The sequence below is a fragment of the Magallana gigas genome, chromosome 7, assembly GCF_963853765.1.
Source record: "Magallana gigas chromosome 7, xbMagGiga1.1, whole genome shotgun sequence".
Classification (NCBI taxonomy): domain Eukaryota; kingdom Metazoa; phylum Mollusca; class Bivalvia; order Ostreida; family Ostreidae; genus Magallana; species Magallana gigas.
Genome location: NC_088859.1, coordinates 53,106,971 through 53,121,233, shown reverse-complemented (window position 1 = coordinate 53,121,233; position 14,263 = coordinate 53,106,971). Strand labels below are relative to the sequence as shown.

At 33.0% G+C, this 14,263-nt stretch overlaps 2 protein-coding genes across 3 annotated transcripts in view; both read right to left on the bottom strand.

The window, feature by feature from the left end:
* Positions 1–764: 764 nt before the first annotated feature.
* On the bottom strand, positions 765–12,318 carry LOC105341229 (WW domain binding protein VOPP1). 2 transcript variants are annotated; one of them, XM_034459205.2, is made up of 5 exons: positions 12,210–12,318; positions 3,591–3,636; positions 1,463–1,528; positions 1,165–1,370; positions 765–1,077 (listed from the first exon to the last, which is right to left on the bottom strand). In XM_034459205.2, exons 1-5 carry the CDS (start codon positions 12,276–12,278, stop codon positions 1,057–1,059), a joined length of 408 nt encoding a protein of 135 aa, XP_034315096.2. In that variant the 5' UTR covers positions 12,279–12,318; the 3' UTR covers positions 765–1,056. The 2 variants fall into 2 exon arrangements, with proteins under 2 accessions (XP_034315096.2, XP_034315095.2); XM_034459204.2 differs by lacking the exon at positions 12,210–12,318 and adding an exon at positions 5,705–5,862.
* The window catches only part of LOC105341230 (WW domain binding protein 1-like), a 22,876-nt gene continuing 15,858 nt past the window's right edge, over positions 7,246–14,263 (bottom strand). The window contains exon 5 of the mRNA XM_066066569.1: positions 7,246–7,647. Within this exon, the coding sequence (XP_065922641.1) occupies positions 7,627–7,647 (21 nt within the window). The 3' untranslated portion in view covers positions 7,246–7,626. The remainder of the gene's footprint in view (positions 7,648–14,263) is intronic.

Below are 14,263 nucleotides of genomic sequence, written 5' to 3'. Positions count from 1 at the left end.
AGGCATTTAAGGCGTTATATATCTTCAAATAAAGGACAGGCATTCAGGCGTTATATATCTTCAAATAGAGGACATACTTAAAAGGCGTTATATATCTTCAAATAGAGGACAGGCATTTAAGGCGTGATATATCTTCAAATAGAGGACAGGCATTTAAGGCGTTATATATCTTCCAATAAAGGAGGGGCTTGTAAGGCGTTAGATATCTCCAACTAAAAGACAGGTGTGTAAGGCGTTTGATATCTCCAAATAAAGGACAGGCGTGTAGGGCGTTTGGTGTCTCAAAATAGAGGACAGGCATTTAAGGCGTTATATATCTTCAAATAAAGGACAGGCATTTAAGGCGTTGTATATCTTCAAATAGAGGACATACTTAAAAGGCGTGATATATCTTCAAATAGAGGACAGGCATTTAAGGCGTTATATATCTTCCAATAAAGGAGGGGCTTGTAAGGCGTTAGATATCTCCAACTAAAAGACAGGTGTGTAAGGCGTTTGATATCTCCAAATAAAGGACAGGCGTTTGGTGTCTCAAAATAGAGGACAGGCATTTAAGGCGTTATATATCTTCCAATAAAGGAGGGGCTTGTAATGCGTTAGATATCTCCAAATAAAGGACAGGCGTGTAGGGCGTTTGTTATCCTAAAATAAAGGTCGGGCGTGTAAGGCGTTAGATATCTCCAAATAAAGGTTGGGCGTGTTTTATCAATGGAGATTAACGGTTGTCAATTGTCAAAACAAACATTTAGAATTAAGATGATATCTGAAGAATAGAAAATGGTGTTTATTACTAAATAAAAGTTAGCATGACATTGACTTGTTAGAGCATTTTGTTTTCCAAACTAATGTACAAATCACTTTTATTGTATTCAATGCACCATGTAAGCAAGCACAAACAACCATGTCTTTACGATCCTCCACATGTGTCCAACACAAATCCTCTTTGAAAGATGCAGCTTTAGTTTCCAGGTAATTAGTACTTGATTTATGAGAATTTGCTGCAAATGGCGACTGCAGTAAAGCTCTGGTATGACCGCCTATATGCTTTGGATTCCACTACTGGTAAGTCGGTGGTTTCTGTGAAATAAACATACACACACAATATAGAGTATTTATTTGTAGAACCATTCATAAATTTCATTGATTATTTGACATTGTTCCTACCCGTGGTTGTGTATATGGGGGTGGATTGGCTGGGGCACTTAGTGCTGGCTGCGGATACTGGTAGGCACCGCCTGGTGGTGGGTGTGTTGTTGTTCCATAAACTGGCTGAGCAACCTGGGTGTATTGTAACCGGTTTCTACGCCTGCGCATTGCAGTGATGCAACACCCAATCAGAGATAATATAATTAACAAGATAAACCAAAACCCTGAAATAAAAATAATGACGCTATATTGATCAATACTCATGTGATGACGTCATTGGATGTATTCCGACCCCCCGGGGGGGGGGGTTACTTACACCATAGCCGATAGACGTAGTGAGTGTAACAGCACTCGTCAAGATGGCAGCACTCATAGTCATCTCCTGTAACCACAACAACGAGTAAATTCAGAGAAAATTAAAATAGTTTACAATTGTAAGTATGGTGGCATATCTCTGCCCCTTGTGTGCAAGTTATTTTTTTTACTAATTATGTCGACATGCAAGATAAATATGTTGACATGCAAGATAGTTATGTCAACATGCAACATAACTATGTTGACATGCAAGAAAACTGCAATCAAATGAGAGTTATAAAAAATCTCAAATATCGCCAACATGTGACATCCAAGATGCTAGATACGCTACCTATTGATGTCAACATGCAACTTATTTATGTTAACATGCAACTTCTATATGTTAACATGCAACTTCTTTATGTCGACATGCAACTTATCTATGTCACCATGCAACTTAGTTATGTTAACATGTAAGATAAATATGTTGACATGCAACATATTTATGTCGACATGCAACTAAGTTATGTCGACATACAACTTATATAAGTTATTTATCTTGCATGTAAACATAACGAAGTTCCATGTCAACATATTTATCTCGCATGTCAACATAAGTAAGTTGCATGTTAACATAACTAAGTTGCATGTCGACATAAATAAGTTGCATGTCGACATAATTAAGTTGCATGTGGACATATATAAGTTGCATGTTAACATAAATAAGTTGCATGTCGACATAAAAAGGTGGCATCTAGCATCTTGGATGTCACAGGTGGGCGATATTTGAGATTTTTTGAGAGTTTGTATAATTCTCATCTAATTGCAATTTTCTTGCATGTCAACATAGTTATGTTGCATGTCGACATAATTATCTTGCATGTCAACATATTTATCTTGCATGTCGACATATTTGATAGAAAAATAACTTACACACAAGGGGCAGAGATATGCCACCATATGTAAGAGTGAAGTTGTGCAACTGTTATTTAAGGTGGAATAACACATCGTCACAAAATGTCTGACCTCTGATCGAAACGACATTTCGTTATATTAAAAGGACTTTATCGACGGCAATATGAACCTTAAATCATAGCCGGGTGGTTAAAGTGTTGGGCTTGTGATCCGTACATCCCGAGTTCGAATTCATTGGGGGCTTTTGCTGTTACTTACTGAATTGAATTTTTTAGAAATTCATTTTTTATCCCCAAACTGCAAATTTTTCGCTTATTTGACACGTACATATGTACAGTTTATTTATCATAATATCTTTCATAATCAGATAATTTACTGTTAATTCGAGTGACTTTTTCCAGGTGTGTTACTCCACCTTAAACAACAAAACGCTTTCTGTGATGATTCATGCGGGATATGAATGTGGCGACATTGCAAAAAAAGAAAAATACAAACTAACAGGACTGAAATCTTCATGCCCGTTCATCGATTGGTCGAAACCATCAGCGACAAAAGAAAAATCACGGACTACTCGAAATAATCATGAAGTTGTCAGACTCAAATTCCCACAGGAACGTACTAATGTACATTAACAGTAATTTAGTGAATTTTACTTAATAATAATATTCTTTTACAATCACTTTTTTTAATTTGTTGAAATAAAGATGTAAAAACAAAATATTTACATTTTTAATTGTCTTTGTCTTTGATAACATTACGAATCAATTTTTAACCCTAAAACCCGATCACTTCATAGAACACGAGTGACATAAATGGGCGTGTCTTATTGCATAACCGAAATAGTATTGGCTACGCTGCGTAGTAATACCTAGCATGTAGCGTGTGCTACATAAAAAAAATAGTGGTTTAAAAAAATGTTGTTTAAAGTGTACAAATTTGGAATAGTATAAATATAAGTAATAAGGAATCATTCTTTGAATATTATGAGGTGATAATTTCGGTCTGAGCGTGGTCAAATCTATCATAAAGCATTTCGGGCTTTATTGGATTTGACCACGCCTCGATCGAAATTATCACCTCATAATACTCAAAGAATGATTCCTTATTCCTTAATAAAATGCTTTTTTGATGATTCATGCGGGTTATGAAGGTGACAATCATTGCAGAGAAATTATAAATATCACCCGCTTACGCAAAAGCATTATATTGTTTAAGTAGAGTCGTTTTAGACTTACCGCAATAATATTGAAGTCCGGAAAAGGCGTTGTGACAGTACGTACCCTGAAATAAAGTCATACAGTGAAATGCTATCTTCAAAAAAAAGTAGGATGTTTTTAAACAGAAAAAGCTTTCTTTGGTGTTTCATGCTGGTAAAAAAGGCAGCTATATCAATGCGACAAAAACCTTACTCATATTTTAGGGTTAATCTCTCTCTCTCTCTCTCTCTCTCTCTCTCTCTCTCTCTCTCTCTCTCTCTCTCTCTCTCTCTCTCTCTCAATCAGTTACATAAATAAGTAGAAGTACGCCATTTTTGTCGTTATTGTAGACCCCCCCCCCTTTTTTTTTTAGAACTGCGCATGCACGGGTACAATACAATTTAACATCACATTTAAATCGCCATCTACGTTATTTTAGAAATAGTTCTTGATGTAGTGAGCTACCTTAAAGGGGCATGGTCACGATTTTTATCAAACTTATTTTTTAGATTTTAATGTTTACAATGCTTCAGTAAGGCATTTTTAATAGGCAACCAAATTTGATGAGTTATAAGCGAGTTACAGAGCTTACAATTCTTCGCTATGTAAACAAAGTGTTTGTTTACATTTTGAAAGTTAAAGTGAAAATTCCAATTTTAGACCTAAAATAAATGTTAATATATAGGAACTGTTTATTTATGCTTAAAATGGATAATAAGATAGACAAACCAGCTTTAAAAAGATTTTTTACTGGTATATTGAACTTATGTAAACAAAAACAGGGCACGAGCCTTGTTTACATGACGAAGCTTAAAACTCAACGACCGGCACCCAAATTTCATTTGATTATAAGAAATGCATTTCTTAAGCATTGCAAATAATAAAAACAGAAAAATAAAATTTGACCAAAATCGTGACCATGCCCCTTTAAGAAAATGAGCAAACAAATTTTATTTTTATTTTCCTCATGTATTGTTTATTATTATTTACAATACAAGTTATAACGTTCCAAATTTATTGAACAAATTTGTTTCACATTCCTTCTGACAGTAACACGTTGATTAGGAAGATCATTTTTTCATATATTTATCATTCATTATCTATAGTCACGAGTGAAATATTTCCGCGGGATTCCACATTTTGTTTATGTAGGGAACATGCATTACAAACAAATTATCTACCCACATACTAAGAGTTGAAATTACAGTCCGGGTTAAAAATTTCTACCCCATCCTTCCCAAGCTACTTTCGAGGAACATTCATATGTACTGCATTTTTAGTACATGTACAAATTTTTAAATCGGTTTGAATCATTAAAACTCTATTTATTTGTCTGTATGTCTGTGTGATCGTGCCAGTGTAGGTGTGGATGTGAATTGTATTTACAGTAAATCTAAGATAACCTGTTATTTTTTCCCCTTTATCTCATATAAACACAATTCCGAGAATACCAATTATATTGTATTCTATCAGTATAAATTTATCTTGTACAAGATTTCCACTACTTGATTTTCAGTTTGTATTAAAGAATTAGATCTAAGTTAACATAATTTAATATAAGTTAATATAAAGCTTGTACGAAGTCTGATCTTTCTGAGATCTAGATATCAATCAAATATTTTTAGATACCAGTATAAAGAGTCTTTCAATAGAGATACTAGTATCCCACCCTCATGAAATTAAACTTGCACCCTGCACTACATCTATGCGCTGGCAAGCTATATACTGATGTACATGTAGACTGTTTAAAGGCCTTGTGAAACAGGTAGTATGTTTGTGTCCTTCTTCAAAGCTGCTTGGTCCGATTTTATATCAAATTTTATGCACGCTTTTAAACGACGGCTAAGCGGTTTCCTTTTCTAAACATTCCCGTGATGCATTTTGGTTTGTTTTTTCGTTTACCCAAAGAGAAATTATTTTTATTTACTTTGAATATTTCTAACTTTGAAAGGAGACTCATTCTGCTGGTGTAAATAGGAGAAAGTCTATAACTTTCTAAGATTTGTATGGAATAAATATTTTGATACTGTAATTACAAAAAAAAATCGGACCAAGCAGATATTAATGAATATCAATAGAGATATTATAATATAACACACGATTGTAAATATTAAATCGAAATTAATAGACACTTTCAAATAGTCAGAACTTACCGTTACGGACTCACAAACGAGAGTCAGGACCAGAAACACAGTACACAGGCACCGCGAGACTACCTCCATCTTGTTCTTATGTTTGTTGTTAATCTGTCTATGAACGCAAGTCATGTGACAATGAATGTACACACCGGCGATACGATGACAACCAGGAAGCTGTTACACAACGGAAACTTTCCGAAAGCGGCGGAGGGTAGGTCGGACTGAAGGTGTTGTAACAGGTAATGGAGTTAGTTATCTTCCTTGCTTGTTCATAATGGACTTGTTCATTTTTAGTAATTTAAATTACTATTAATACAAAATATGAAATACTTGTGTAACTCTGTTAATCATACAACTTTTTAATAACCTTATTTTTGTTAATCATACAACTTTTTAATAACATTATTTTTAATGATTAATTACTAAAAATGAACAAGCAAAGGAAGATAACTCCATTACCCGTTACAACACCCTAGTCTGACCCACCCTTCACTGCTTTAAGAAAGTTTGTAGGCTTACTTGTCTCCTTTTGAACGTGAAGCTTTGTATAAATATATAGGAAAATGTTCAAATAGTAAAGCTAAAATATTTTTTCTCTTCACTAAATAGTAGTGTTGGCCGAATCCGTCATATCTGAAAACTAAGGCAGATCTCGGGTAAATGTGGTGACCACCCAGCCTCATTTATAAAGGCATTGTTCTGTATAGTGTGTACAATTTGTACGAAACAGCATGTAAAACCTGACAACTATTGTTCTTTATCTTTTAACAACAGCTTTGGCCAGATTTTTGCATAAACAAGTCAGTTCAAGAGATGTTTGTATTTTTGGTCCATATGTAAAAGATGCATACGGCCAGACAATTACTGAAACTTTAAACTGGAGCAAAGTTTTGCCTTACGAGAATATTTGTATAAAAAGTATTCTATAAATACTTAATCCTATTAAATTAACTATTTATAACTTATGTAAACACGTGTTCAATAGAGATACGTGTTTTGATAACTTCAACAAAACATTCACTAGCTTTTATTTGTAAATTATCAAAATCATTGTAGATTTCTTTACTTTATCGTTTGAAAAGGGAACCGCTGACATGTAGTAAGAAATATCATCCTTTCTCCACTTGCAATTTCTTTTTTTAATTTTTGCATTTGTATACTAGTAGTACATATAAAAATAATCTATTTGAAAAAGTACATAAATAAAGCAAAGAAAAAGGGTATATCGCTAGAATGTGATTACTTGAAATAATCAGTTCTTCATTGTGCAGATAGATTTATGAGTACTTTTATCGTACGAGAAAACTAACTGTTTCTGGGGTGTTTTTTTTCAAAACAACTCGATAATTTTGCGTTAAAAAATTGTTTTAATTTTTAGAGATCATACGCATTGGATTTTGAGTGAAAATTTTTATACAGATGTCACTATAACTAACGGGAATCAGACCACTCAATGATATGATCTGGGGGTTTTTGGTAGCATATAAAGAGAGCAATGCTCATATCGAATATCAAACAGAACATTGAAACAATACATAACAAACCATGACAATGTCTGAAGAATAGGGAATGTATTTTATTACAAAATACATAACAAAAAACATAACATTGACATAGCGGAGTATTTAGTTTTTCAAACTAGTGTACAAAACACATTTATTGTTTTGAAGTACCATGTAAGCAAACGCAATCAATCATGTCATGTGTGTGTCCAACATGATTCCCCTTTGATAGATTTTAAAAGGTATAATTAAATATGTGTAAAACCTATATACAAGTAAATTGTAGCATAGTATTTACAATGACATTTATTTAGTACTTGATTTGGGTGATTTGTTACAGATAGCGACTGGAGTAAAGCTGAACGTCTTGTAAATTAATTCAATGGATCGAAAATAATAATCTCTTACAACATTGCCAATGTTCTTTGGATTCAACTATTGGTAAGGCGGTGGTTTCTGTGAAATAAAGGTGTATACACAATATAGAGTAAATATCTAAAGAATCTCATTCATAAGTTCTGTTGACAATATAACATTGTGCCTACCTGTGGTTGGGTATATTTGGGCGGACTGACCGGGGCATTTAGTGCTGGCTGCGGATAGTGATTGGCACCGGCTTGAGTGGACGACGGGTTCGCTGTAATTGATCCATAAGCTGGCCGAGCCTCCCGGTTGTTTTGTGAACGAAAACATCTGTATATTGCTTTAAAACAACACGAGGTCATCGAATGTATTGCGGCTGTGTGGTTGAGGTCACATACACCACTGTTTATGCAATTCTTCTTCAGTGTAACAGCATTCATTATCGTTGCAACAATAGTATCCGTCATCTGTAACCAAAAAAAAAAGGCTAACAAAACGTTGCAATGTAACTTGTTTTTATTTTTGGTAAACTTGTAAAAGTAAAAGCTCTGTCGACATTTCACATTTCGTTCCGCTGTATATGGAATATGAATATTGGCTTTTTAATATAAAGCTATCGGTATTTAAAATAATGTTGGTCTTAAATTAAATTAACACATGTTTTGAGAGGTTCCTCCATCTGATTCTAAATTAACCATTGATATTTTGATTTTACGACACGACAATATGCCCCCTTTAACAAAATCCCCTTATAGTAATCAAATAGATAAAAGGGTTAGAATAGAAAAGTTGGGTTTTAACACTTTGCATCAAAGAGAATTTTGTTTTCCGAAAATTGCATAAACTTTTGATGGAAAAAACTTTATGATTTGTTTTTCTTTGTCCTTTATATTTCATAGAAAATGAGTTAAAACTGATATGATTTTTTAAATGTCCTTACCAAACATTTAATTAAGCCCAGGTAGATCCTATCAAACAAAATTGTTGTTATGTAACTTCATTCAAAATTATACCGGGCTGTAGTCATATTTCATTTACTAAAGCTTGACCTTTTAAAAGTTCTCTGGGTCACGTGATCAAATCCTGTGAGACTATAAGTTGATCGCGTATCAACCAAGTTTATATCCCAGTGAACTTTTTAACATTCTGTTAATTACTTATAGTTATATGCGTCGAAAAAATCGATTGGTCGCCGTAGGTTTCGACCAATCGATAAATGGGGCATTTAGATTTCAGTCCTGTTAGTTTCCTGTCAGTTTCAGTTACTGTAATAATCGAGCGTGTAGATTTCAGACTGACTGTTTCTATATAGAGCTATAAATTCACTATAAGTAGAGTGAATCATACTCGGTAGATGTAAATGATAATAAATAACACAGTATGGCAAGATTTTTTATGATATTTATGTTAGACCTACCGCAATAATATTGATATCCCGAGTTGGTGTCCTCACAGTAAATAATCTGAAAAAAAAGTTAATGTATTAGACTTCGTATTTTAAAATATTTGTATATTCTGTCCCATGATAATCTCGAATGAGTGAAAAATGATCATGTGTAAATGAATTTATATTGGATATTCTCCCTTTCATTTGTTTTAATTGCGTGTCTTTCACAAGTATCTATATTTTTATCAAAAATAGTCCAAAAGTGTTGCACGAATATCTTAGAACAGACTTATAAGATGTTTTAAAGTTTTTAATCAATAAAATCTCTCTCTCTCTCTCTCTCTCTCTCTCTCTCTCTCTCTCTCTCGATGGATAGATAAAGCCTTGGTACAGCAAAAAATACAAATAAATAAAATAGATTCCGAAAGTCCAAATTAAATAATAGTCAAAAAAGAAAATGCACAGTTCCAAAGTTTTTATTCACAAATGCTTTCTGGATTTTCAGGTGAACATACATAAGATATATATTTTATGTATGTTACATAAGATATATATTTTATGTATGTTACATAAGATATATATTTTATGAATTCACCTGAAGATGGTGTTAAAATCCAGAAGCGCTTGTGAATAGAAACTTTGGAACTGAGCATTTTCTTTATATATATATATATATATATATATATATATATATATATATATATATATATATATATATATATATATATATATAGCACTGAATAGAATCAACAACACTAGGCATCTTTAAAGTGTCGGATCTAATATATAGATACTAAGCCAGTAAACTGAATATATAAAGCACTAAAAATGGTTAACGACACGAACAATAGATATTATCAAATTTTAGGGACAACCAGTCCCTTCTTCAGGACAAAAGAAATAAATTAAATGAGTAAAAACGTTGAAGCAAAACTAGTTTTTTTAAGACAGTAAATTCTGAGGTCACATTAGTTTTACTTATTATTTACATTTATATAAAAACAAAATCATTAAAAATGTGAATATTTTTTTACAGAAGCATTTGAATTCAACAAGGCCAAGTAAAGTTTGAGTGTGCATGATGGATGCGTTAAATGTTAGTAACTGTTTATTTATTCTTGAAATGAATATGAAGATTGACAAATAAAATCAGCTTGAAAAAGATTTCTTAGCGGTATATTGAACCTATGTAAACAAAAACAGGGCACGGGCCGTGTTTACACGATAAAGAGTTGTGAGCCCTGTATCTTGCTTATAACTCTACGACTGACTTTCAAATTTCATTTCATCATTAGAAATGCATTCTTAAAGCATTGTAAATGATAAAAGGAAAAATAGAATTTTACTAAAATCGTGACAATGCCCCTCTAAAAAGTAAAATGCTACTGTAACAATGCTTACGTGTCATCGATTCCCGAAAGTCAAAGAAAAAAGTATGATCAGCTCATTTATTCGAGGCGACGATGGATTTTAAAAATAAAGATTTATAGACAGAGTATTTACAGAAATATATTAGTAACTTAAAAGTGTTAATAAATTTTTATAAGCCAATATATATCACAAAATGACAATTTTTCTTGAAAAAAAAAATCGATTTTTATACTAACACTGGACCAAACCCAGAGGTAAACTTTTTTAAATTTCACTATTTGCTAACTTAAACTCGGCATTTCAAGTTAATATTCAATTGATCAGACAATGCATTGATAAACAGTTCAAAGTAGCTTAAGAAATGCCAATATTCATTGAAATCGAGAAAAATTAGTTCATATAATGTATAGTTACGGACAAAATTAGATCTCCATTTTACAAGTCATAGGTTTCTCCACATATGATTATAAGAATAAGTGTAACCTTGTTGTAACTCTTCTTTTCAAACGGGCGGGATCATCAAACTCCGTTCCTTTGTATGTCTCCTTAATTGTGCCAATGTAGGTGTTAATGGGGCATGGTCACGATTTTGGTAAAAAAAAATTATTTATCCGATTTTAATGTTTACAATGCTTCATTAGGGCATTTTTAAGAGGCAACCAAAATTTGAGTATCATTTGTTGAGTTTTTAGCGAGTTACAGGGCTTACAATTCTGTCCTATGTAAACAAATCTTGTTTACATTCTATCTGTTGAGGTGAAAATTTTAAACTTTTTTTTTAACTTTGAAAAAGTTTAAGACCTACAATGAATGTGTAAAAGTTAGAAACTGTTTATCTATGCTTAAAATGAATAAGAAGATCGGCACATCAGTTTGAAAATTTTTACTAGTATATTGAACCTATGTTTACAAAAACAGGGCACGAGCCTTGTTTACATGACAAAGAGTTGTGAGCCTCGTACCTTGTTCATAAATCTCTGATTGACTCTCAAATTTTACTTGATCATTATAAATACATTCCTAAAGCATTGTAAAAAATTGAATTTGACCAAAATCGTGACCATGCTCCTTTAAATTTTATTGTAGTTACGGTAAACCTAAGGTAACTTTTTATTTTTCCCTTTAATCTCAAGTACAGAAAATTCCAATTATGATAAATCTGTAAACCAACAATACTGTAATATATCCGTATAAATGTATCTTGTACCTGATTTCCACTACTTGATTTTCGGTCTGTATTAAAGAAAGGAGGAGAGTCAACATAAAACTTGTCTAAAGTCTGATCATATTGATATTTAGATTCAATAAAACAGGTTTACAGATAAAGAGACCTTCAATATAGATACTATGAACTCTCTTAAGATATTTATGCAGCACATTTGGACAATTTTTAATGTAAAGATACACATAACTATGATAGAAGTGCAATTGAATTCGATGAAGGGAAAACACCCAAGATTTCTTCATTGACACATTATCATTATTATCGAAAAAATGATTCTTACGGGATTTACAATAGGAAATGGTGACATCGTTTTTCTATTCAAAAGTCTCTCGCACAATTTTTAACGTTATCATCAGGGTACTTTCATCTCTTTTTGCAATGCAAAATGCCAGTAGACGTCTTATTTTTAGCCGTGTACTAAAACCTGACATGTTAAGGGGAGCATTTCAGATAAAAAATCTTAAAACATTTTCATACTATTAAATAAATATCGTTTTAACAAGAGGCATTTTTTTTAAAAAGAATGATTCAAAAAGTGTGCGGCATAAATATTTTGGGACAGACTATAATATCTGCCAACATGCAGTTGAAGTTTGACACTGTGCCACTATACTTCGAAAATCTCTATTATAGATATTAATTAATAGACACTTTCAAATAGCCAGAACTTACCGTTACGGACTCACAAACGAGAGACAGGACCAGAAACACAGTACACAGGCACTGCGAGACTACCTCCATCTTGTCCTGTATGTTTGTTGTCACTGTTTAATCTACCTAAAAACGCATGTCATGTGACATGTGACCTAAAATTTACATATCGGCAACCAGGAAGTTAGGACACAATATTTCTGAAAAACGAAAGAGGGTGGGTCGGACTGTGGCTATGGCACAAGTATTAAAAGGAAAACGCCATCTTGAATCGAACACACTCTTTGCCTTATCGTGCGAAAAGCGTACAGGTGTTTTCGTCTCTTTTTCAAAATATTCTTGCGTTTAAAATTTGTCCTTATTTCAATAGCATACCTCTTGTATTTTTATGTGAAAGTTTTACAGGTGTCTCTATGAGAAAAAAAATCGAAGTCGGACCACTGTTTGATATGATTAGACGGTGGCTATAAATAGCCACGGTCTATTGCTACCGTCCTGACCGGAAGAGTATTTCTCACGGGGACCCTAGCGGATAAGGAACGATAACTCTGTTAGGTATGCATTGTTACAGACAATGTTTTATCTACGGTATGTGTCGATTTCAGTATGAGAACTAATTTTAATCTTATCAGATATTTTAAGCATTATAGCTGCTAATTATTTTCTACATATATTAAAATATAATTTATGAAATTGTGTTTTATTTAAATTGGCCGTTACCCTGTCTGCTTACGTGGTATCGATAATTTATGCACCCACTGCCAGTTGTGACGTTAAACTCTGTATCAGGGCTGCGTAAACTATATCACTGCAATAATTTGCTCAGAGATCTCATAATAATCGCTTCTTGTTTTTTTATGATGTAAACAATTGTCAGAAACACACTATTTAAACAGGTTTGCAATTTCATATTTCAGCAATTTTTCAACGCATTAATTTTAGTTGAGGCAGAATATTTATTTTGTTGTAGCTTATTCCAAAGAATTCACAACAGATACTGACAATGAATATTACATAAATTACATTATATTGAACTTCAAGTTCAACCGATCAATGGCACACTTCTTCTACAAGTGTGCATGTGTTTTCAAACATACAAACTTACAATTTACGATACAAATGTGTTTAATTTTGGACTGACCTGTGATTAACATGTACCTTATTTTGTAACCCACTCAGTCTGTATGAACATTAATTTTATTACAGGCACCTCAATATTCATCAGACAATATTTACTACTGATGTTGACGCTTTACTTGCTGCTGACTTTCTCTCAAACACGCTAATCGATCGACCTCGGATTGTAAAATTCACGTGCAAATCGAGTCGCCATTTTACAATTTTACATGTATAAACAAACCACATTTTACGATGTTTCAAAGATTTTCAGTTCAGATTTTTTGTAAGCAAATAAGGGCCGGATTAAAGACATATACTGTAAAACGTCTTATGGATTTTACGGCGTGTCAGCTCGTGTATCTCTAAATAAATTTGCAGCAAACGCTAGCTTTTTTGTGGGAAAAACAATCGGTTCAACTCATGCAATATTCCATATACATTTATGGTACATTGTGAACGGTAATGTAAGATATAAAATGTTTTGTTCACTAAACAGTTCTGACGAAATTTTCCACAATAAACTGAATAACGCAATTTAATGAGCGAAGTACAATCTGTAAATTAATCCATATGCGCCCCGACGTCCCTGCTATTAGAGAACCTTTTCTTTAGTTTTGGGGGGATTTTTTCACTAACAGATAACATTATTACACATGTACGTAAATATCGCCCCTTTTGTTCTCAAATAATTTTTATCTCGCGAGTACAACTCTATTATGAGCTTTCTTCGACATTTGTTTCCATAGTATAGGCAGGCCTAATATATAAATGCGCCAGTTTGTTGCGACTCGCAATCGAAATACACACCGGTTAGAAAGTGTCATCAATCAACGAAATGCTACATCAGCCGTAGCGTATACATCCATGCTATATTTGCGATAAATAATGAAACATGTGCTTCTTAATGGTGGCATATCTCTGCCCCTTGTGTGCAATTAAGTTATTTTTCTATTAAT